The 26,762-nt window shown below is 41.2% G+C and overlaps 1 protein-coding gene across 9 annotated transcripts in view; it reads right to left on the bottom strand.

Annotated features, from left to right (window-relative positions):
* The window catches only part of rapgef2b (Rap guanine nucleotide exchange factor 2b), a 400,973-nt gene that overhangs the window by 281,431 nt on the left and 92,780 nt on the right, over positions 1 to 26,762 (bottom strand). For all 9 annotated transcript variants that reach the window (XM_087980151.1, XM_087980144.1, XM_043674010.2 and 6 more), the window contains one exon: positions 20,538 to 20,594. In XM_087980151.1, coding sequence (XP_087836277.1) covers positions 20,538 to 20,594 — 57 coding nt within the window. The remainder of the gene's footprint in view (positions 1 to 20,537; positions 20,595 to 26,762) is intronic.

Genomic DNA, 26,762 nt, shown 5'->3' with positions numbered 1-26,762 from the left:
GGCCTGTCTTGCACTGTAACGCTCTATGTTCTATGTTCTCTGAAGTAGTCGGCCACAGGGCAGTGGGGTTGTTGGGTGCACGTGTCCCAGAGATATTCCCTGAACCATTCCACAAGTTGGCGTCCTGTCTCCCGAGTGTAGAAGAGACCATATCAGAGGCAACAGACAGAGCAGATGAGGTATCTGCAGTCCTCACTTGCTCCTGATAATAGGACAAGAAGAGGTAGGTTTTAAAGAATGTCTTAAAGAAGTAGAGAGAGATGAGAGAGCCTGAGGAGTAAAGAAATGAAATTAGATCTCAAGCAGCTGAAGGCAAGGTCATCAACAATGAAGCATGATTATTAGGGAAGGACGGGTGGCCAAATTAGAGCAGCACAGAGACCCATGATTATGTCGGTCTGAAGAAGGTCACACATACATTGAGATTTCACTTAATGCTGTAGCTGCCTTCCTGAGAGTGCAACTTCAGGTGAAACAAGTCTAAGTGAATCAGAATTTTCCGGTACAGAGTAATAGGTTTAGTAGACTCTTCTGAAACTCTCAATCCAAAAAAACATTAAATATTACATATACGTTGAAATATCTGTTATTGCTAAGTTCTGACATGCATAGCTTTTAAAATGAAACAGCTCTTAAAATAGCTTTTTAAAATGATAAAAATAAATATGCCCACTCCTACTCATATCTGGTTCACCGTCTCTTCAGCTACATAAACCTCCTGTTTGCTGCCCCTCTGCTCCCTGTCTGTCTATCTGACTTACCACCATTTCTGCTTATTTTCTCTTTGGTTGTCATGTCTCCCACTCTCCTGTTTATTTACCTCCAATCATAGTCACTGAAACTTCCACTTATCACAAAGCCTGCCACCTTCCCTCTCACTGCTTCTATCTCCCAAACAGTGAACAAGGACATCCAAAATGAACAGAGTTGCAGAAAGAGCCAGGTTTGGAGCATGAGTGATTTTGAGTTTCAAGATTCCAGAGTTAAGAAATGAGAATGGACAGAAAACAAGACAGACGACTGCAAGGAACCAAAAGAGGAAAGGTCAGCAGCAACCTGGAAAGTTGGGGACAGGGAAGGTCAGAAATGATCGGAGGGTCAGTGAGACTGAAAATTAGCAGCAACCAACATGTTGCCATGTGGTCGGGTTGGCAGCAACCAGGAAGTCATAAAGATGTAAAGTGAGCAGTGATTAAGAGTCATGGAATCATAGAGATGTACAGCATGGAAACAGACCCTTTGGTCCAACTCGTCCACACCGACCAGAAATCCTAAATAATCTAGCCCCATTTGCTTACACTTTGCTCTTGTCCCTCAAAACCCTGCCGCTTCATATACCCATCCAAGTGCCTTTTAAATGTTGTAATTGTATCAGCCTCCACCACTTCCTCTGGTAGCTCATTCCATACACGCACCACCCTCTGCGTGAAAATGTTGCTCCTTAGGTCCTTTTTAAATCTTTCCCATCTCATCTTTTAACATACACCCTCTACTTTTAGACTTCTCTACTTTTAGACTCCCCCATCCAAGAAAAGACCTTGTCGATTTACCCTATCCAGGCCCATCATAATTTTCTAAACTTCGATAAGGTCACCTCTCAGCTTCTGATGTTCCAGAGAAATTGGTTCCAGCCTATTTAACCTCTCTTTATAGCTCAAACCCTCCCACCCTGGCAACATTCTTGTAAATGTTTTCTGAACCCTTCCAAATCCTTCCTATAAGAGGGATACCAGAACTGAAGGCAGTATTCCAAAAGTGGCCTAACCACTGTCCTGTATAGCTGTAAAATGACCTCCCAAATCCAATACTCAATGCACTGACCAATAAATGCAAGCATACCAAATGCCTTCTCCGCTATCCTGTCTACCTGAGACTCACTTCCAAAGAACTATGAACCTGCCCTCTCAGGTCTCTTTGTTCCGCAATACTCCCCAGGACCTAACCATTAAGCATATAAGGCATGCTCTCACTAGCTCTTCCAAAATGCAGCACCTCACATTATCTAAATTAAGCTCCATCTGCAACCCCTTGGCTCACTGGCCCATCTGACTAACAGGGTCAGAGACAGAGAGTCAGCAGAAAACAGGAGGGTGATGAAGAAGGGCTTATGCCCGTTACGTCGATTCTCCTGTTCCCTTGATGCTGCCTGACCTGCTGCGCTTTTCCAGCAACACATTTTCAGCTCGAGAAAGAAAGTTAGCAGAGTCTGGAAGGGATGGAGATTGGGAAACATAGCAAGAGGGAAAGTAGGTCAATGGGTCAGTGAGTTGGAACCGAAAAGGAATGTCAGCAGCAACTAACAGGGTCAGGGAGAGGTATGTTCAGCAGTGTCTAAAAGCAGGAAGGGCTGCTCTAAAATAATGTCAATTGGGTTACACAATCCAATGGCAGACCCCACACAAAACAATATTGAGAAGAAATTCCAGATGCTAAACACAAATATCGAACGGCACATCAGACTTTTATTCCATATGAGGTATTGGAGGAATTTAAAAGAAATGATAAGAATCTTAAAAATCAAAGCATTGCCAGGACAAAAGCACAGGGTTGATATGTGAACTTGATGACTGTCAGGATAGGGCAGCAGACTTTTAGATGTGCTTGAGTTTAGGTATGGTGGTCAGGAGAAATCAGGCTAGATGATTAGTCAGAGGTTTAAAAACAAAAGGCATGGATGAGAATTTTAGCAATAGAGAAGCTGTAGTGAATGTTACAATATGGAGGTAGGCAACATTAGTGATACAGCAAATATGCAGCTTGAAGTTCATATCAGGGTCAAATGCAATATCCAGGTTGCAATCCATCTAACTTAGCCTTAGACAGTTCTCAAAGAGAGTGTTAGAACCTGCAGATGGGGAAAAGAACTTTTGACAGACACTGAACAACTGGCTTTTTTTTTGTTCATCCAGTGCTAGGTGTCAAACAAGTAGGGAAGGAACATCAGAGGCAATGAAAAGATTAAGTGGTGAGGTGAAGCCAGCATACACTTGTGTGAACATGAAATATGGTATGTTTTCTGACAGCAACTTTTCGCTGAATATGCTTCTGCTTCATTATCCAAAGATTAAATTACTTGAATTTCTGTTAGGCTATACAATAGATACAGTAAATTGAAAATCCTAATATGGCAACTGCAGTATATTAACCTTAACATTTATGAATTCTTAAGAACTGCCAACACTTGGCTTAATTTTCTCAGGCACGCTCACTTTATTTACTACCTGTTCCAATTTAGACTCAGAAAAAAAGAACCCCATTTTCCAACGTAATACAAGACATCAGACTTTCACTTTTGTTTCAAAAAACTTTCAAAAGCAATCTGGAACGAATGAAATTTAAATAATGATAATATTAGTACCAAATTTGCAAAAGGTTTATTTTTTAAATTACTGTTGTGAATAAAATAATTTCATTTCAATTCCATAAAATTGCTCATGTAAAGTCACCTTCCTTCCTCTTACTGCAAAACTGGAACATGATCAAAAAGGTCACTGAACTACAAGAATACAATTGAGCATCCATAAGTAAACTCAGGCTGTCAGAACATTTGCCAGCTCTGAGTAGCTGGATTTAGCAGAAGTCATGAAAGATTCCCCATGGAAAAAAAATACTTGCTTCAATAGCCCAAGAAACAGTAAACAAACCCAGTCATCAGGTTAGTTCTAGCCTTTTCACTCTTAACCTTTCTGCAGCCTCAACTTCTGGGGAAGAGAGCTATACAACCAAACAATACTACAAAAACCCTGAATAACTATTTTTGATCCTGATCAGGCTCAAAACTAATGTCTCCCTTTACTTTCTGAGACAGCAGCTCTGGTTAAGAGACAACACTCTTTTTTGCAACTCGAGATACATCATATCCTGAAGCTTCTAAAATGTCTGACAGCACAGCCTGAGAGTTACTATGACAGTTAAAGACACAAGCCCCTGTCTCACTGCCGCAAAATCAGCGTCTCTCCAAGTTATTAGCCATCTATATTCTTCATGAACGACACTTGCATCATTTAGCAAGAATTTTAAACTTTCAAACCATACTTTGGAACAATTAGTATATTTTGTTTCACAGATTCTTATGAACTGATGCAACTAAGATTTGTCTAATATTATGAGAAACATCAGGCATCAATGAAAGGACAATAATTCCAATAATTTCCTGCATCTACAGTATTTGTACATCTGGTCTGGTTCATTTTCTGCTCCACAATTTCCATTTCATGCTCCACATTAAGTTTAATTTGATTTCATAGGATTATTCAATAGCACAGGTATCGCACTATAGACAACATCAATACCTATAACATAGCAGACTCTAGAAAGAGCACAGAGAATACCAAAGAAGCTGAGCAGGTCTGGCAGCACCTGTGGAGTGAGAATTCAAGTTGATATTTCAACTCCGTTTTAACTTCTTCTGAAGAGAAGCCCTCTTGGAATGGACATGTTAGGTTGGTTTCTCTTTCCATAGATGCTACCAGATGCGCCATGTTTCTCCAGCATTCTCACGTGATTCAGATTTCTAGCATCTGTAGCACTTAGTATTAATTTTGGTGGTTTCCTCTGGCATTTTTACATGGAACTACAACTGTTAGTGACCTCAGTTATCACTGCCAATCCCAAAACAGATAGTACTTTTATATTCCTTAAACTTTCATTGATTCTCACTACTTAGCAAAACACAGCAGCATTGTTGCACATTGCAGCTAAAGGAAACTCTAACATCTCTCACAGGACTAAGATTCCTCACCATCAATAAATTTTATTTTGATTTATTGGCATCTGCATTCTCTTCCTCAGAATTCCTTTATTTTCATCCACAGGACATATACATCCGCAGCTAAGACAGAAATTATTGCCTTTTCCCCCCCAAATGCCATGAGAAGGTGGTGGCAAGCAGCTCTCTAGAAATGCTGAAATCCACCAGATGTAGGTACACATAATGCTGTTAACAAGGAAGCTCCAAGATTTTGACCCAGTGACAGTGAATGAACAGTGATATAGTTCCAAGTCAGGATGGCACATATCTGCTGTCCTTGTCCTTCAGGGATGTAAAAGTTGCAGGTTTGGAAACAAAGTAGCCTTAGAAATTTGTTGCACTGTATCCACAAATAGTAGTTAGTGCTGACATTGTTTGTGGTGGAGGGACTAAATGTTGAAGATGTTAGATAGGGTGCCAAACAAGCATGTTATTGTATCCTGGATGGTGTTGATTTTTTTGAGTGTTGATAGCATTGTACTCATTTAAGCAATTCCAGTACACTCCTTACTTGTGTCTTGGAGGTTCTGGGCAGGCTTCAAAGAGTCAGGAGGTCAGAGTTATTGTCAGAGTTCCTAGCTACTTATGTGTCTGATCTGGTTCAGTTTCTAGCTAATAGCAATCCCGGGATATTGAAAGTGGGGGATTCAATGATAGTAATGCGATTGAATATCGGGGTGACACATGGATTCTCACTCATTGGAAATGGCAATTGAAGCCATACAAGTGACAGGCAATATTACTTGCCACTTATCAGGCCAAGCCTGAATGCTGTCCTGGTCTTTCTGCATTTCTGGTATGGACTGCTTCAGTAACAAATGAGAATTGAATCATGCTGAACATTGTCCAACCATCAGCGAATAACCTCATTTCTGACGTTACGGTGGAGGGAAGGTCATAGAGTCAGACAGCACAGGAACAGATCCTTCAGTCCAACTAGTCCATGCCAAACATAATCTCAAACTAAACTAGCCCTACTTGCGTGTTTTTCGCCACTATCCCTTCCTATTTATGTATTTATCCAAATGTCTCTTAAAATGTTGTAATCCCATCCACTCAGGAAGTTCATTCCACACACGAACTACCCCTTCTGTAAAAATCTGCCCCTCATGGCTTTTTTAAAATCTCTCTCCTCTCACCTTAAAAATGCACCCTCTTATCTTGAAATGTCCCATCCTAGAAAAAAGACAACTACTAATACCTCTATCTACACCCCTCACTATTTTAAAAACTGCTATAAGGTCACCTCATGTATAAACTAGTAAGGTGGGGTGGGACCCAGGGAGATAGTGAAGAAAAAGATCAATGTGGGACTGGTACAGTTGGGGAAAGGAGAGCGCCTGTCAGGGCAGGCAGGGACAAAGCAGAGAACAAGGTAGAACTGATAGAACTGTATTTACTTCAATACAAGAGGCCTAAAAGGGAAGGCACATGAACTAGGACTGGGATATCATAGCAATTACAGAAACATGGCTCAGGGATAAACAGGACTGGCAGCTTAATGTTCCAAGATACAATGCTATAGGAAGGATAAAAAGGTTGGTGGTGGTGGGGTGGGTGGGGGGCAGGGGGGGAGGAAGGGGGAGTGGTACTTTTGAAAAGGGATAGCAATACTGCTGTATTCAGGGAGGATATTTCTGGGAATATGTCCAAGGAAGTTATTTGGGTGGAACTGAGAAATAAGAATGGGATGATCACTTTATTGGGATTGTATTTATAGACCCCTAATAGTCAGAGGGAAATTGAGAAACAGATCTGTAAGGAGATCTCAGTTATCCATAAGAATAATAGGGTGGTTTTGGTAGGGGATTTTAACTTTCCAAACATAGACTGGGACTGCCATAGTTTTAAGGGTTTAGATGGAGAAGCATTTGTTAAGTGTGTACAGGAAAATTTTCTGATTCAGTATATGGATGTACCTACTAGAGAAGGTGCAAACCTAACCTACTCTTCAGAAATAAGGCACGGCAGGTAACTAAGGTGTCAGTGGGGGAGCATTTTGAGGCCAATGACCATAATTCTATTAACTTTAAAACAATGATGGAAAAGGATAGACCAGATCTAAAAGATGAACTTCCAAATTGGAGGAAAATTAATTTTGACGATATTAGGCAAGAACTTTCTAAGCTGATTGGGGCCAGTGTTTGCACATAAAAAGGGGTAGCTGGAAAATGGGAAAGCCTTCATAAATTAGATAACAAGAATCCAGAGATAGTATATTCCTGTTAGAGTGAAATACAAGGCTGGTAGGTGTAGGGAATGCTGGATGACGAGAGAAATTCAGCTTTTGGTTAAGAAAAAGGAAGGATATGTCAGGTATAGACGTGAGAGATCGAGAGAATCCTTAGAGAAGAATCCTTAGAAGCAGTGCTTACCAGGAATGCAGAAAGACCAGGACAACATTCAGGCTTCGCCTGATAAGTGACAAGTATAGTAGGAGTATACTCAAGAGGGAAATCAGGAGGGCAAAAAGGGGACATGAGATAGCTTTGGCAAATAGGGTTAATGAGAATCGCAAGGTTTTTTTACAAATACATTAAGGACAAAAGGGTAACTTGGGAGAGAATATGGCTCCCCAAAGATCACCAAGGCAACCTTTGTGTGGAGCCACAGGAGATGGGGCAGATACTAAATGAGTATTTTGCATCAGTGTTTACTGTGGAGAAGCAAATGGAAGATATACAAGTGGGGAAATAGATGGTGACATCTTGCAAAATTTCCATATTACAGAGGTGGTGGTGCTGGAATGTCTTGAAGCGCATTAAAGTGGATAAATCTCCAGGACCTGATCAAGTGTGCCCAGAACTCTGTGGGAAGCTAGGGAAGTGACTACTGGGCCCCTTGCTGAGATATTTGAATCATTGATAATCACAGATGAGGTGCCGGAAGACGAGAGGTTAGCTAGGTGGTACCACTATTTAAGAAAGGTGGTAAGGAAAGGCCAAGGAACTACAGACAAGTGAGTCTGACATCGGTGGTGGGCAAATTGTTGGAGAGAATACTGAGGGACAGGATGTCCATGTATTTGGAAAGGCAAGGACAGTCAGCATTGCTTTCTATGTGGGAAATCATGTCTCATGAACTTGATTGAGTATTTTGAAGTAGTAACAAAGAGGATTGATGACGCAGAGCAATGGACATGATCTATATGGCCTTCTGTAAGGCATTCGACAAGGTTCCCCGTGCGACACTGCTTAGCAAGGTTAGATCTCGTGGAATACAGGGAGAACTAGCCATTTGGATACAGAACTGGCTCAAAGGTAGAAGACAGAGGGTGGTATTGAAGGGTTGCTTTTCAGCCTGGAGACCTGTGACCAGTGGAGTCCCGCAAGGATCGATGTTGGGTCCTCTACTTTTCATCATTTATATAAATGATTTGGATGTGAACATAGGCAGTATAGTTAGTAAGTTTGCAGAAGACAACAAAATTGGAGGTGTAGTGGACAGCGAAGAAGGTTATCTCAGATTACAACAGGATCTTGATCAGATGGGCTAATGGGCTGAGAAGTGGTATATGGAGTTTACTTTAGATAAATGTGAGGTGCTGCATTTTGGGAAAGCAAATCTTAGCAGGACTTATACACTTAATAGTAAGGTCCTAGGGAATGTTGCTGAACAAACAGACCTTGGAATACAGGTTCATAGTTCCTTAAAAGTGAAGTCGCAAGTCAATAGACAATAGACAGGAGTAGGCCATTCTGCCCTTCGAGCCTGCACCACCATTCATTATGATCATGGATGATCATCCTCAATCAGTATCCTGTTCCTGGCTTATCTACAGAACCCTTGATTCCACTATCCTCGAGAGCTCTATCCAACTCTTTCTTAAACGAATCCAGATACTGGGCCTCCACTGCCTTCTGGGGCAGAGCATTCCACACACCCACTACAGTCTGGGTGAAGAAGTTTCTCCTCATCTCTGTCCTAAATGGCCTACCCCAATGAAGGCAAATGTGCTAAATGCCTTTTATTATCATCCTGTCTACATGTGACACAAATTCAAGAGTCATTGGTGAATCAACTAAAGAACTGTGGATCTAGGACACGATCCTGATTAACTTGTGCAGTCATATTAAGACGACTTAACTCCAACAACCTGAACAGTCTTCCCTTGCATTAGGTAAACTTCACTAACTTCAATATTGCTCAGGCTTCTTTCTGCCACACTGAGTGATCCAGAACATGCTGAGGGAGCTATAATTGGCTGCGTTGGATTTATCCTGCTTTTTGTGATCTGGAGATACCTGGGTAATTTTCTACACTGCTGGATAGATGTCAATGTTATAATGTTGTAACTCTACTGGAAAAGTTTGGTGAGGGATACTCAGTTTGATTCACAAATGTTTAGTACTGTTGCTAGAATATTGTCAGCTGTTGATTGAGGAAGGAGCTAGTTTCCAACTCTGAGGAACTGAATGTTAATTATTGAGTTTGGGGGTATGGAGGACATTGCACATAGGAAGTTGGTTGTGGCTGTTGGAGGTCAGTCATCTCAGCTCCAGGATATCCCTGCAGGAGCTCCTCAGGGTAAGTATTTTTAATCAACATCTTCAGAGATGTTCTGATGTACCCCTGCAGCAGATGGAACTTGAACACAAGTCTTCCAGCTTAGAAGTAGAGACGCTACCATTGTACCACAGGAGCTCTAGCTCCCCACAGTAGTGGCCTAGGTCCAACCATCTTTAGCTACTTCATCAATAACCTTCCTTCCACGATAAGATCAGAAGTGGGGATGTTTACTGATTATTACACAATATTCAGCACCATTCACACCTTCTCAGATTCTGAAGCAGTCCACATCAAATGCAACAAGAGTGGACAATATTCAGCCTTGTGCTGAAAAGTGGTAAGTAACAATTGTGCCACACTGTGTGGCTGGGGGATGGATTGGTAGGCATCTTTGATGGTCGTACAGCAGTGTTCCAGAATGTTCGATCCTCTGATGGGCAGGAGATGTATTGGTGGCACTTTGGCAGCACTCTCGAGTTTAGCTTGTTTGAAGTCACCAGCCACAATGAATACGAGGCAGAGATTAATCAAGAACAGTCAACATGGTTTCGTTAAGGGTCATGTCTATCCAAACGTGCTTGTATTTTTCAAGCAGGAGACCAGATGGGTGGATAAGGATGCTTTTGATGTAGTTTACCAAAAGCTAAGTAATGTCTCGCATGGAAAACTAATAACAAAGTTAAGAGTCCACGAGATCCAAGAAAATTTGGAAACTTGGATACAGAATTAGGATAAGGTGATGATTGAGGGATATTCTTCCAACTGGAAGTCCACTGGAGTCAGCTATTACAAGGGGGCATAGCTTTAAATTAAGGGGTGGTAGGTATAGGACAGATGTTAGGGGTAGATTCTTTACTCGGCGAGTCATGAGTTCATGGAATGCCCTGCCAGTAGCAGTGGTGGACTCTCCCTCTTTATGGGCATTTAAACAGGCATTGGATAGACATATGGAAGATAGTGGGCTAGTGTAGGTTAGGTGGGCTTGGATCGGTGCAACATCGAGGGCCAAAGGGCCTGTACTGCGCTATATTTTTCTATGTTCTATATCCTGAGAGATCCCACAGGTGAGCATCAGGCCCTTACTGTTTGTAGCTTATATAAATGATTTAAAATTTGAATGTAGGAGGATTGATCAGTAAGTTCGTAGACAATACAAAAATTGGCGGGGTGGTAAATAGTGAGGAGGTCTTAAGACTACAAGAGGATAAAGACAGGCTGGTCAGATGGCCTGATCAGTGGCAAATGGAAATGAATCTAGATAAATCAGAGGGGAGGACAAACAAGGCATGATGAATGATAGGACCTTGGGAAGAACCAGCGATTTTAGGGACCTTGCTATGCATATATTCCGGTGCCTAAAAGGTATCAGGACTGGTGGATAAAGTCGTTAAAAAGACATATGATACACTTGCCTTTATTAGTCAAGGCATAGAGTTTATGAGCAGGGAGGTTCTGGTGGAACTGTATAAAATATTTTAGGCCACAGCTAGAGTATTGGGTGCAGTTTTGGAATCCACATCATAGGAGGGATTTGATAGCACTGAAAATTTATCAGGATATTGCCTCGGCTGGAGAGTTTCAGATATGAAGGAGGTTTGAACAGACTGGGGTTGTTCTCCTTACGTCAATGGAGATTGAGAGGGGACATGATTGAGATGCATAAAACTACAAGGGGATCAATAGGGTACACGGGTAGAAACATCCCCCGATAGAGGGATCATTGACAAGGGTGAACAGACTTAAGGCAAGGGACAGAAGGTTTCGAGGAGATATGACGCAAGACTTTTCACCCAGAGACTGGTGGGAAGCTGGAACTCTCTGCCTGTAAAGGTGGTGGAGACAAAAACATTCATAATATTTTAGTAGTATTTAGTTTGCGCTTACGTTGCAAACGAGGTTACGGGCCAAGTGCTGGAAAATGTGATTAGATAGGTGGCAGTTTTTGACTGGCATGGACCAGTGTGTTATTCTGAGCTGCAGATCTCAAATGCTCTGACAATTAAGTGCATACATTCTGTGATTGTTGCAACTGAAGTAAATAGATGACGGCCATTTTCTGGAGAATTTCTCTTGGCAATAACTTGAACAGTCAATCTGCTAGGATCAAAATTTAAACAAAGTTTGACACTTCATTGTCTTGCATCATCTAACTAGTGCATTTTCCCAATGTAATGCTTCTACAAGAGTCCACTTTCCAACCATTGCAAATCAGAAGTAGGCCATTCAGCCCAACCATGAACCACTCTCTGCCCATATTCTTCAACACCTCACATCAAGATGAATCTGTTTCTTTCGGAGATAAGTTTTAGGATTTGGCCTCCACAGCACTCTGATAAATCTGTGGAATTGTGAACCACAAACTGCAAGTAAAAAAACCTCTCCTCTCAGTCCAAAATGGCCTACTATATACTCTGTGACTGTGATCCTCAATTTGTATCATCTATCTCACCTTGAAGCCTATTAATATCTTCACCATTCACAAACCCACTATTTTTGTGACATCAGCAAATTTGGAAGTATTACGACTGATTTCCTCATCCAAATCACTGATCTATGTTCTATCGTCTGTAGATCATTAAGGAGTGAAGATAGCCTCTAATAGATTGACATGTTCTTCCTAACGGATGAGGAAGATTAGGGAGAATTTCCATGTTAATGATGATTATGTCTGCAGTAAGTGTTTGGGTTGCAAATCTGATCAGATCACATGGATCAGCTGGAACAGCAGTTAGAGGCAATGAGGAATTTACAACTGCTAGGGGGTGTGATGGATGGCAGCTATAGGAAGGGAGAAAAACCACAGATACTGCCAGGAAAAGTAGGAGAGGGAGGCCAGTAGTACAAGAGTCTCCTGTGGCTATCCCCATCTCAAACAAATATGCTCTTCTGGAAAACGTAGGAGGTGAAGGACTCTCAGAGGAATGTAGTACGAACAGCCAAGTTTCAGGTACCGAGACATGCTCTAATGTAACAAGGTTCCAAGCAATAAACTGTGGTAGGGGACTCCCTACTCAGAGGCACAGACAGACGTTTCTGCAACCAAAAGTGAGAAATTAAAATGATGTCCTGCCTCCAAGTTGCCAGTATCAAGGATATCGTGGACAGAGTGCAGAATATTCTCAAAGGAGATCATTGTACACATAGGAAGGAAAAAGGATGAGATTCTGAAGGGAGAATATAGGAAGTTAGGCAGAAATTTAAAAAGGTCCTCAAGGGTAGCAATATCTGGATTACTGCCACTGCTACGAGCCAGTGAGGGGAGGAAGAGGAGGATAGAGCAGATGAATGCATGGTTGAGGAGCTGGAACAGGGACGAGGACGGGGGACGGGGACGGGGGGGAAGTTTCATATTTTTGGATTATTAAAATCTCTTCAGGGTTAGAAGTGACCTGTACGAGAAGGACAGATTGCAGCTGAATTTGAAGGGGACTAATGTACCAGCAGGGCGATTTGCTGGAGCAGCTTGGGAGAATTTGAACTAGTAAGGTAGAGGGGTGGGACCCAGAAGACTATGAGGAAAGAGATCAGTCTGATACTGGTACAGTGGCGAAAAGGAGCAACTGAAACAAAGTCAGGGCAGGCAGGAACACAGCAGAGAAAAAAGGTAAATTAAACTGCACTTATTTCAATGAAAGAGGCCTAACTGGGAAGGCAGATGAACGCAGGGCATGGTTAGGAACATGGGGCTGGGATATCATAGCAATTACAGAGATGTGGCTCAGGGATGGACAGAACTGGCAGTTTAATGCTATAGGAAGGATAGAAAGAGGGGTAAGAGAGGACAGGGAGTGTCATTTTTGATAAGGGATAACATTACGGCAATGCTTAGGAAGGATACTCCTGAGAATACATACAGGGAAATTATTTGAGTGGAACTGAGAAATAAGAAAGGTATGGCTACCTTATTGGCATTGTACTACAGGCCCCCAAATAGTCTGCAGGAAGTCAAGAAACAATTTGTAGAGAGATGTCAGTTATCTGCAAGAATAAACAGTTAGGGGATTTTAGCTTTCCAAACATAGACTGGGACTACCAAAGGTTAAGGGGTTAAATGAGGAGGAATTTGTTAAGTGTGTACAAGAAAACTTTCTGACTCAGTATGTAGATGTGCATACTACAAAAGGTGCAAAATTGACCCAACCTTAGGAAATAAGTGACTGAGAGGTGTCAGCGGGGAGGAACTTTGTGCGCAGCAACTATAATTCTATTAGTTTTAAAACATTGATGGAAAAACGATAGACTGGATCTAAAAGTAAAAGTTCTAAATTGGAGAATGGCCAATTTTGAGGTATTAGACAAGAAGTTTGAAAATTTGATTGGGTGCGGATGTTCACAGTTTCAAAATTTCAAAAATGAAATAATCAAAGTCCAGAGACAGTGTATGTTCCTGTTAGGGTGAAGGGCAAGGCTGTGTAGCTGGATGACTAAAGAAATTGAGGTTTTGGTCAAGAAAAAGGAAGCAAATGTCAGGTATAGACAGCAGAGATCGAGTGTACCCTTAGAAGAGTAGAAAAGCAGTAGGAGCATACTTAAGAGGGAAATCAGGAGGCAAAAAAGGGGGCATGAGATAGTTTTGGCAAATAGGGTTAAGGAGAACCCAAAGAGATTTCATAAATACATTAAGGACAAAAGGGTAGCTGGAGAGAGAGTAGGACCCCTCAAAGATCAGCAAGACAGCCAATATGTGGAACCTCAGGAGATGGGGGAGGGATACTAAACAAATATTTTGCATCAGTGTTTATTGTGGAGAAGGACATGGAAGATAGAGTGAGAGGAAATAGATGGTGACATCTTGAAAAATGTCCATATTATAGAGGTGGTGGTGCTGGATGTCTTAAAATGCATAAAGGTTGATAAATCCCCAGGACCTGATCAGGCGTACCCCAGAACTCTGTGGGAAGCTAGGGAAGTGATTGCTGGGCCCCTTGCTTAGATATTTGGATCATCGATAACCACAAGTGAGGTGCCGGAAGACTGGAGGTTGGCTAACATAGTGCCATTATTTAGGAAAGGTGGTAAGGAAGCACCAGGGACTAGTGAGCTGGACATCAGTGGTGGGCAAGTTGTTGGAGGGAATCCTGAAGGACAGGATTTACATGTATTTGGATAGGCAAGGACTGATTAGGGATAGCAAACATGGCTTTCTACGTGGGAAATCATGTCTCACTAACTTGATTGAGTTTTTTGAAGAAGTAACAAAAAGGATTGATGAGGGCAGAGCAATGGACGTGATCTATATGGACTTCAGTAAGGCATTCATCAAGATACCTCATGCTGAACTTGTTAGCAAGGTTAGATCAGATGGAATACAGGGAGAACTAGTCATTTGGATACAGAACTGGCTCAAAGGTACAAAACAGAAGGTGGTGGTGGAAGGTTGCTTTTCAGACTGGAGGCCTGTGACCAGTTGTGTGCCACAATGATCGGTTCTGGGTCCACTGCTTTTCATCATTCATATAAATGATTTGGTTGTGAACATAGGAGGTATAGTTAGTAAGTTTGCAGATGACACCAAAATTGATGGTGCAGTGGACAGCAAGGAAGGTTACCTCAGAGTACAACGGGATCTTGATCAGATTGACCAAACGGCTGAGGAGTGGCATATGGAGTTTAATTGAAATAAATGTGAGGTGCTGCATTTTGAAAAGGCAAACCAGGGCAGGACTTACACACATAATTGTTAGGTCCTGGAGGGTGTTGCTGAACAAAGAGACCTTGGAGTGTAGGCTCATAATTCCTTTAAAGCACCAGGGACTAGTGAGCCGGACCATCAGTGGTGGGCAAGTTGTTGGAGGGAATCCTGAAGGACAGGATTTACATGTATTTGGATAGGCAAGGACTGATTAGGGATAGCAAACATGGCTTTCTACGTGGGAAATCATGTCTCACTAACTTGATTGAGTTTTTTGAAGAAGTAACAAAAAGGATTGATGAGGGCATGGATTGAGATTTAGAGAGCAGTTAGGGAACAGTGTAAGAATAAAAGGGTCTTTTTTGGGATGAAAGTGACAAATGGGATATTGTTTGCGTGTCCTGAATTCACAACATAGAGTCATAGAGTTGTACAGACCCTTTGGTTCAGCTCGTCCATGCCAACCAGATATCCAAAATTAATCTAGTCCCATTTGCCAGCACTTGGTCTATATCCCTCTAAACTTTTCCTATTCATGTACACTTCCAGATGCCTTTTAAATGTTGTAATTGTACCAGCATCCACCATTTCCTGTGGCAGCTCATTCCATACATGTGGAAAAGTTGTCCCATAGGTCCCCACTAAATCTTGCCCCTCTCACCCTAAACCTATGCCATCTAGACATGATAGTGAAGAAGCTGTTAGGTATGCTTTCCTTTATTGGTCAAAGCATTTTCTATAGGAGTTGAAGTCATGTTGCAGCTGTACAGGACATTAGTTAGGCCACTTTTGGAATACTGTGCAATTCTGGTCTCCCTCCTATAGTAAGGATATTGTGAAATTTGAAAGGGTTCAGAACAGATTGACAAGAATGTTGCCAGGATTGGAGGATTTGAGCAATAGGGCAAGGTTGAATAGACTGGAGCTGTTTTCCCTGCAGCATTCAAAGCTCAGAGGTGACTTTATAGAGGTTTATAAAATCATGAGGGGGCATGGATAGAGTAAATAGACAAGGTCTTTTCCCTGGAGTGGGCAGTCAAGCACTAGATGGCATAGGTTTAGGGTGAGAGGGGCAAGATTTAGAGGGGACCTATGGGACAACGTTTCCACATGTATGGAATGAGCTGCCACAGGAAATGGTGGATGCTGGTACAATTACAACATTTAAAAGGCATCTGGAAGTGTACATGAATAGGAAAAATTTAGAGGGATATGGACCAAGTGCTGGCAAATGGGACTAGATTAATTTTGGATATCTGGTTGGCATGGACGAGTTGAACCAAAGGGTCTGTTTCCGTGCTGTACAACTCTATGACTCTATGTTGTGAATTCAGGACACGCAAACAATATCCCATTTGTCACTTTCATCCCAAAAACGACCCTTTTATTCTTACACGGTTCCCTAACTGCTCTCTAAATCTCAATCCATGCCAGCAGACTACCACCAATCCCACATTTTTGATTGTGCACTTTAAGTCCTTAAGTGGGAGCTTATCAAAACTTTCTGACAATCGAAATAAACCACATGTCAAGAGTGTGTTGCTGGAAAAGCACAGCAGGTCAGTCAGCATCCGAGGAGCAGGAGAATCGACGGTTTGGGCCGGAGCCCTTCATCAGGAATTAACCACATGTCTAGTTCTCCCTCATTTACTCTACTAGATGCAGCCTCAAAAATCTTCAGAAGGTTTTTCAATATGATTTCCCTTTCATAAATCCATATTGACATTGTACAATGCCACTGATATTTTCTAAGCATCCTGTTATTCCATTCTTTATAAAAGACTCCACCATTTACCCTAAAACTAATGTTAGGTTAATTGCTTTGTTCATTCCCCATTTTTCCCTGCCTCCACTTTGGAAAAAAATGGGTTACATTTACGACTCTCCAGTTCTAGAATCTACAGAATTTTGGAAGATGACAACTATGGCCACCTCCTTCAGTACCCTAGAATGTATATTACCAAGTTCTAAGGATTTATTAGTTTTCAATGCCATTATTTATTCTAGCACTAATATTAATCTAATTGACTCCTTCTTCTCAAGAGAGAATTTCTAGGAAATTATTCCCAATTTTTTCTTTGAAGGCAAACCTAGAGTATAGTTTACTGTTCTTCATTCGCAATTTTCTTGTTCCAGACTGTAAGGGGCCTTCATTTGTCTTCACTCATCTTTTTTACTTTTGCACACAATAGAAGTTAATTCAGTCCACTTTTATGACCCTGGTAAGTTTACTCTCATACTCTACTTTTCCCCTCTTAAATCAATCTCTTGGTTCTCCTTTGCTAAGTTCTACATTGATCCCAGGCTTGCTACTTCTTTGAGCAACTTTATATGACTCTTCTTTGGATTTAAAACTATTCTTAATTTCTGTTATTAACCATATAGTTAGACTACTTTTTTTGTTGTGTTCATTTTTAATGATTGCAATGCTCACATTTGTTGCTTAAATATTAACTGTCCACTATAATGCCTTTTAATGAAGTTACTTAATCTATTGCAGCCAAATTTTGTCCCCGTTTTCAACAATTTGTGCTGTTAATTTGGATACCTTATTACAAAGTCAACCATTGCAGGCATTCAGATAGAGTATATTTAGACTGGTGTTTAAAAAGGTCAAAAAGACGTCTTTGAATATGCTACAGCCATATCAGATGAGGTCCTACTCTGCCTTCCATTACTGCTTTCTACTTTTCATTCCCATTTTTGCTTCCTTTTCTCTGGTCTCCACAATCAGGTTCTCACCCCCACCTCCCCTCAACCCCACCCGCTACTCTCACCTGAACCTTCCCCCACCAATCAGCACTCTCAAGAGATAAATGATTTTTCCGTTTATATTGATATTTAATTACGATTGTCCTGATGAGTGCAAGACAAAAGAACTGCAACAGGAGGCTCATACAATTACAATGTTTAAAAAGCATCTGGATGGGTATATAAATAGGAAGGGTTTAGATGGATATGAGCCAAGTATTGATAAATGGGACTAGATTAATTCCAATAGCTGGTCAGAATGGACGAGTTGGACCAAAGGGTCTGTTTCCATGCTGTACATCTCTATGACTCTATAAAATATGTCTTCTTTCAGCAACACTCAAGTTCTGTACAACTAAATTTTCTTTGCAATATAGGAGTAGGACATTCAGACCTGCAAGCCTGCTCCACAATTCTCTATCATGGCTGATCATCCATCTGAAAGCCATTTTCCCATGCTATCCATATATCCCTGATGTCATTATTAATTAGAAATACATCAATCCATGTTTTAACATGTTTCCACAGCCTCTAGGAGAGAGAATTCCAAAGATTCACCTCCCTCTCAGTGAAGACATTCCTCCTCACTTCAGTTGCTCTTTGAAGAGCATCCCACCCAAATGCAGCTACCCAATATATCCTTGCAACCCCACATTTATCATGGCTGATTCACTGAACTTACATATTTATGGACACTACAGGACAATTTAGCATCACTAATCCATCTAACCTGCACATCTCTAGACGTGGGAGGACTCTGAAGCACCCGGAGGTAACCCATGCAGATGTGGAGAGAATGTGGAAACTCCACACAGTCAACCAAGGCTGAAACCAACCCCAGGTCCCTGTGAGGCAGCAGTGCTAATTGCTAAGCCCCCATGCCACCCCAATACCTTTCTGCATCAACTGAAGAATTTTTAAAATTTCTACAAGATCACCTCTCATTCTTTTCAATCCCAGAGAACATAGGCCCAGTAGCTTCAATCTTTCCTCATAGGATAATTCCACCGCTCAGGAATCCATCCACCAAAACTCAGCTGTGGTCCCTCTCTGGCAATTATATCTTTCCTTAGGTAATGGGATAACAACTGCACACTAAGATACCAGGTGCAGTCTTAACAATGTTGTCTAAAATCAAATCAAGGCTTATTTATTCCTACTCTCAAATCATGCATTCTAACTTTTGTTGTGGTTCTGTTCGCCGAGCTGGGAATTTGTGTTGCAGACGTTTCGTCCCCTGTCTAGGTGACATCCTCAGTGCTTGGGAGCCTCCTGTGAAGCGCTTCTGTGATGTTTCCTCCAGCATCACAGAAGCGCTTCACAGGAGGCTCCCAAGCACTGAAGATGCCACCTAGACACGGGACGAAACGTCTGCAACACAAATTCCCAGCTCGGCAAACAGAACCACAACAACGAGCACCCGAGCTACAAATCTTCTCACAAACTTTTAATTCTAACTTTTAGCAATTTTTGAACAATGATAACAAACTGTGGTCCCTTTGGACATCAACACTTTCCAATCTTTCACTAATGAAATATGCTGCATCTTCTCCTTCCTATAAAAATTGATAGCCTCACATTTACCTACATTATATTCAATTTTTGCCCTCTCAGTCAATCTCTTGAAGCTTTTTTGCATTTTTCTCTTTCATGACTGTCATTTGAACCAGGTTTTGTACCATCTGCAAACTTGGAAATAGTACAAATGGTCCTCACATCCAAATCATTAATACAGATTGTGAACAGCTGTGGTCCCAAACACTGATCATTGTGATATCCCACCAGTCACAGCCTGACATCCTGAGAATTCCCCACATTGACTATTTTCTTAAAGAGGAAAGACACTCTTTTGGCATTCAAATTACCATTTAGAAAACAGTCTATCAAGTGATCTTCTCAGTTAATGCAATATCAATACACCAGTACATTCAACAAATAAAGAATGGGCGAGGATATCTTTTTCAACAAATAAACAAATTTAAAAGGTGGCAGGACACGATGGTAAACCTGCTTAAAAAGTAGCATACAAGATGCTTGGATTTATAATCCAAGGCACAGAGTACAAAAGCAAGAAAGTGATTATTATCACGAATGAGACCTTAACTATGCCATATCTGAGCACAGAAGTTTTGAAATTTTTGAATTTAATGGGCTTGGAGAGGGCTTAGAGGAGACTTACAAACAAGAGACCAGGATTGAGGGAAATCAGTTATGTGGAAACGCACCCAACGTATATTCATACTATTTTGTCATATATCTAATTCAGCAACCCTACCCAACCCACATCTCTTCCATGCCATTTGCTTTGCATTCTTGCTATTCCCAACTCGCCCATCAATTTCATTCTTCATGGAAATATTCCCTCCAGCCACGATAACTTTGCTAGGGTTTGTTTTCCAACCAAACCGCACAGCACTATTGCTGCCATTGCAAAATCCCTAGAAGCTGCATGTTCTTCACACACTCCAATCCTCCACAAACGTCAAGTACCTGTAATCCTCTCAGATGCCCCACACAAAATAAACAGATGCATCTCTTAAAGTGAGCAATTAAAACTGGGCAATCAAAAACAGTTGACTATTACAACAGATTGAAAAAGAAGGTCACATCTGAGATATAAACATCAATGAAAAAAATTATTCAAAGATAAGGTCTGGAGAACTACATATATTTATACTATACTGCTATATTTTGAAGATTCTTTCAGCATAATTGACGTTTATAGCGTTTCTTGCACCCAACCGAACTCTCTTAGATATAAGTTTATACTGATGACAAAGTAGATAGCATAAAGCTTTTTTAATGTTTTCATAAGCAAGATTGTCAAATTAAAATACATCAGTTATAAATCCTGCTCACTTACAAACATGTCTGAAAATAAATGGATAGACTTACTAGTATAGAACTTCATTTGCTTCATGTCGTTCATATCTGACAGTTTCACACATTAATCTGAAATATAAAAATATATTTTCAGTCACACTCAAACATTAGCTTTTAAGAGGATAAAACTTTCAAACAAATTCAATTTCCATTACTTAAAAACCAAAATTATAATTTCCCAACAAGAAAATAATATTTCATTTTGAGTGAAAATGCATGGCAAATTAATCCGCATCTACGAAAAGACCATTTAAATTTTATCTTTGAATGGAAAGAAAGGTCATTTGTTTAAATCAATGAAAAGACAGAAGAGTGAACGTACAGATAAATAAATTGGTGAAATTAATTAGAAAAGCCAAACCAAATAAAAATGATTAATAATATGGACATATTAGAAGAAAAGAATAGAGTGATGCTGGAAATGCACAGCAGATCAGGTAGCATCCAAGGAGCAGGAAAACTGATTCAGTTCTCATTCCTGATGAAGGGTTTCTGCCCGAAATGTCGATTTTCCTGCTCCTCCGATGCTACCTGAACTGCAGTGCTTTTCCAGCACCACTCTATTCTTGACTCTAATCTCCAGCATCTGCAGTCCTCACTTTTGCCATATTAGAAAAGCCTAGAATTAAAGTTATCACTACTGGAAATAAACAAAAAAAAATCCAACAGCATAGACAAGCAACACCTCATCTGAGATGATTGGCTAAGTTATACAGTTGTTGCAGTGACTAGATATGAGAAAATGGAGATGGAAGGTAAGATGGGATATTACAGATATTGAAGGGTTTGAGTTATAAGGAGAGGCTGGATAAGCTGGGGCTTTTTTTCCCTAGAGCATAGGAGGTTGAGAGGTGACCTCAAAGGCTTATAAAATCATTAGGGACATAGATAAGGCAAATAGCCAGATTCTTTTCCCAGGGTAGGGTAGTTCAAAACTAAACGACATAGGTTAAAGGCGAGAGGGGAAAGAATTAAAAGGGCCCTATGGGGTAACTTCTTCACAGAGGACAGCATATATGGAACGAGCTGCCAGAGGAAGTGGTAGAGGCGAGTACAATTATAACATCAGGTAAGTTTGAGAGAGATATGGACTAATCACAGGCAAATGGGACTAGTTCAGTTTAGGATACTTGGTCAGCATGGACGAGCTGGGCCAAAGAGTCTGTTTCCGCGCTGTACAGCTATGACTCTATTAGTGTATGTTTAGGATCTGAAATTCATGACCCAAGAGCATGCAGAAGGCAGATTGCTGTGATCAAGTAAGGTAGTGTAAAACCAGATCCCCTTTGTTTAGCCTTCTCAATTGGTAACAACAAAAGTTAATTGTTTTGCATGCGGTTATCCTCCTTCTCTAATTAAAAATAGAGTTTGCTATTTTTGTTGTGAATAAAAGTGAATCAATCAACAGGTTTTCACAAGTGAAGAAAAAGAGGAAATTATTAACTGTCAAATCCAAGGGAAATAATTTTAAAGAAAGGTAACATCAAGCAACAGCTTCTGTGCATTCACTTGGGCCCACAAACATAGGTACTAATAGTGTCCAAGTCAAAGATGATTTTTGAGGCACAAGACTTGAATCCAAAGTCAACTTGATTAGCTGGTTTCTTGGAGATAGTCAATCGAAGCGAATGAACAGTTGTTGAAAATTCTGTTGGTTTTTTTTACTTTTCCCTATAGTGGTTCTATGAGAACTGGATGTCAAATTGTTCAGTCCAGTGGGAAAAAATGGGAGACACGGCAGCTTATCTTCAATTATCTACCAAAATGCTTTGGAACGTCTTTAGCTCCAGCACGTATTTCCAAGAGGATCTTTGATGGATGTATCTATCTATGATAGCATTGTGTCAATGTTCAGTATTTTGGACTTTTAATGCTTTCCTAACACAGTGGTGGGTTTTAATGAGGGAAAAGCTGGCTGTTGGCTCATAATGGGGACATTCCATTTCTACAAAAAGTGTTTTGCTAGACCTTTAATGTAGGTTGAGGGCAGGGTTAATCATTTGATTTAAGGCAAAAAGTAAAATTGCTGGAGAAACTCAGCATGTCTGGCCACATCTGTGGAGAAAAAGTAGAGTAAGAGTAGGAAAACTAAAAAGATGGGTACAGACAGAGCCCAGAAGGAGAAAAAGACGGTTAGGCAGAGGGATGGATGATGGCAGGCCAGGGAAGCAGAAAAGCTGATAATGGGGACCATAAGTACTCTTATGTGAAGAACAGGTTTCATATTAGGGCAGCACAGTGGCTCAGTGGTTAGCACTGCTGCCTCATAGTGCCAGGGACCCGGGTTGGTTCGATTTCTGCCTCAGGCAACTATCTGTGTGGAGTTTTCACATTCAGCCCATGTCTGCGTGGGTTTCGTCCAGTTGCTCCAGTTTCCTCCCACAATCCAAAGATCTGCAGGTCAGGTGAAGTGGCCATGCTAAATTGCCCATAGTGTTACGAGTATTATTTAGGGGTAAATATAGGATCGGGGAATGGGTCTGGGTGGGCTGCTCTACGGAGGGTCAGTGTGGACTTGTTGGGCCGAAGGGCCTGTTTCCATACTGTAGGGAATCTAATCAATTAAGCTCTTGTTCCAGCAATAAGAAATCTTATTCCCATGTCAATATAGTTGAAGGTCTCATTGTGAGCATTACAATTTAAATGGTGAATTTTAAATTCCAGGAGGTGAATTTTAAATTCGAGGTAATTACCCCTCAGCTAACCTTTACAGATGTGGTAATCAGTCCAAGACATTAGACAGTCCTTTGTATATTCATAAAATTTTTATTATGTTCAGATCAAGTGACTTTGGCAGCCATTTTCAAGGGTCTCAGTTCATTTTCAATTTGTTTTCTCTTAATGCCAAATGCAAAAACTCATCAAGTTGATGACATTTTAAAGATTAGAAGCCCATATTATAATATCATCATCACAAGAATAAACTGAGTTCTTCAAAACTTGGATAATTATTCAAATAGGGATGATTTGTAGGACTACAGGATAAAATAATTCTATGATTCTAGTCTAAATATAGGTTGGACAATGGGGTTCCTGAGATTAGAAGACTATCAATCTGAAACAAACTTATACATTCTCTTTTACAGTGTAAATGCAGAAAGGATGTTTCCCCACTTGTGGAGTCTAGACCATGGGATACACTCTCTGAATAAAAGGAAAGGCATTTAGGACTGACATGAGGAAGAACTTTCTCATTGGCGGGGTGGTGAATCCATAGAATTCTCTATCCCAGATTGCTATGGAAACTCAGACCATTATTAAGTTCAAGGCGTGGATTGATAGATTTCTAGTAACGAATGACATCAAGGTTTATGTGGACAGTGCACACACATGGCATTGACATGGTGATCAGCTATGATCTAGAATGGTGGGATAGGCTCTAGGAGCTGAACAGCCTGCTCCGGTTCCTATTTTTCAGAGACTCCTGTATCACTGCCTCATGCCCAGTGACGGTCTCTGCAGGTTGACCATGTCGCCTTATTACAAAATGTAGAGGTACATCTTCTGGATAGAATTCATCAGTTTTCAGTGTCAAGAGACCTCCACTGCAGCAGGTCTGTACCAGCAATGTGCTCACCAGATTGAGTCCTCAGGTGCATGGGAAATCATGTCTCACAAACTTGATTGAGTTTTTTGAATAGGTAACATAGAAGACTGATGAGGGCAGAGCAGTAGATGTGATCTATATCAACTTCAGTAAGGCGATCCACAAGGTTCCCCATGGGAGACTGATTAGCAAGGTTAGATCTCATGGAATACAGGGAGAACTAGCCATTTGGATACAGAACTGGCTCAAAGGTAGAAGACAGAGGGTGGTGGTGGAGGGTTGCTTTCAGACTGGAGGCCTGTGACCAGTGGACTGCCACAAGGATCTGTGCTGGGCCCTCTACTTTGTCATTTACATAAATGATTTGGATGCGAGCATAAGAGGTACAGTTAGTAAGTTTGCAGATGACACCAAAATTGGAGGTGTAGTGGACAGCGAAGAGGGTTACCTCAGATTACAACAGGATCTGGACCAGATGGGCCAATGGGCTGAGAAGTGGCAGATGGAGTTTAATTCAGATAAATGCGAGGTGCTGCATTTTGGGAAAGCAAATCTTAGCAGTACTTATACACTTAATGGTAGGGTCCTAGGGTGTGCTGGTGAACAAAGAGACCTTGGAGTGCAGGTCTATAGCTTCTTGAAAGTGGAGTCACAGGTAGGTAGGATAGTGAAGAAGGCGTTTGGTATGCTTTCCTTTATTGGTCAGAGTATTGAGTACAGGAGTTGGGAGGTCATGTTGCGGCTGTACAGGACATTGGTTAGGCCGCTTTTGGAATATTGCGTGCAATTCTGGACTCCTTCCTATCGGAAAAATGTTATGAAACTTGAAAGGGTTCAGAAAAGATTTACAAGGATGTTGCCAGGGGTGGAGGATTTGAGCTGCAGGAAGAGGCTGAACAGGCTGGGGCTGTTTTCCCTGGAGCGTCGGAGGCTGAGGAGTGCCCTTATAGAGGTTTACAAAATTATGAGGGGCATGGATAGGATAAATAGACAAAGTCTTTTCCCTGGGGTGGGGGGAGTCCAGAACTAGAGGTCATAGGTTTAGGGTGAGAGGGGAAAGATATAAAAGAGACCTAAGGGACAATGTTTTCATGCAGAGGGTGGTAAGTGTATGGAATGAGCTGCCAGAGGATGTGGTGGAGGCTGGTACAATTGCAACATTTAAGAGGCATTTGGATGGGTATATGAATAGGAAGGGTTTGGAGGGATATGGGCCGGTGCTGGCAGGTGGGACTAGATTGGGTTGGGATACCTGGTTGGCATGGACAGGATGGACCGAAGGGCCTGTTTCCATGCTGTACAACTCTATGACTCAATCTCATTTATGGTGTTGGAGGATGCAGGTGAACATTATGATATTGTATTCACTGAAGCTTCTGAAACATCATCCTAAAAGATGCACTGGTGAGGAAGCCTGCAGCTTCTTGTGCTCACTGTGTGATATGCACCTACTACCTGTAGAAGAAAACAATTCATTGAATATGCATATTTCTACATAAGGGTTTGTGAGAGATTGTATACAGTTCTTCTGAAATCTGTAGACGTTGTTCTTCATATGCTTCTCCTGACATTGCTATCTCTCAATCGGTGCAGGACCAGTCACAATCCTCACCAGACAGATGTCTGTTGCTTGTAGGTGTGAGGATTTGGATATCTGACATGCCTCCACCTGTCTAAAATCCCTCCCTCCAGCTGTGGTGAGCTTGTCCTGCAATGTCAGACAGAATGAATGATTGTGATGGGAACAGTACATGTATACTTTGAGCATTCACAGACATGCATGATGGTGAGCCCTCTCCAGTGAGCAATTATGACATGCAATGCCAGGAAAGTTTTAGAATACTGACAGTACAAGTTGGCTGTCAACTATTTAGTGCACATCAGATGTGTGATGCTGAGGCTTGCAGGCCTTTTTAACAATGTCTATACAGAAGCACAACTGGACTGTGATAATTTTATGAATGTAAGATACAGCACTTATCCTTGCAAAATGCAAGAGATTGCTCATCTTTGACCTGCTGTAGATCTCGTTACTTTTGTAGAAGATACTAGACCTCAACATTTTTCCAGGCCATCTAGATCTGATAGAGGGTTTCCTAATACCATGCTTGGGGAAGGGACCTCTTTTCTTCGCTGGACAGACTGCAGGGTTGTTTAGGATATCTCACTGAACTTGGGGCCAGTTTTGTTTGTTCTGTGACAGCTCCAACTAGGGCAGAGATGAACATATGAAATAACAGAATCAAGCAGGAGTTAATAAGGACATGCAATAAAGGCAATTAATCATAGCTTTACTCATGCATATAGGGATAGTCAGATTGGCAGAGGTAGCCACGAAGAAGAATTTATAGAGTATATGGGACTGTATATGGGATTGTGGTTGTGGATCCAACCAGGGATCAGACTATTTTGGATCTAGTGACGTGCAATGAGGCAGGTTTGATACATGACATCAGAGTAAAGAATACCTAAGGAAACAGTGACCATAACATGGTAGAAGTTAGCATTCAGTTTGAGGTGGAGGAATTCGGGCAAAAAACAATATGCTAGCTTAAATAAAGGGCAATTACAAAAGAATGAGGGTTGAACTTATTGGAGTGGACTGGGAAAGGAGTTTAGCAGTAAAGAGGAACAATGACCCACAGCAAAAATCTATTCCAGTGAGGAAGTAAGATTCTAGGAAGGAGCCA

Source organism: Chiloscyllium plagiosum, unplaced genomic scaffold (assembly GCF_037043375.1).
Source record: "Chiloscyllium plagiosum isolate Xiang-an unplaced genomic scaffold, Cpla_swu_hap1 HiC_scaffold_36, whole genome shotgun sequence".
Taxonomy (NCBI): Eukaryota; Metazoa; Chordata; class Chondrichthyes; order Orectolobiformes; family Hemiscylliidae; genus Chiloscyllium; species Chiloscyllium plagiosum.
This window is presented reverse-complemented; position numbering and strand designations above follow the sequence as displayed.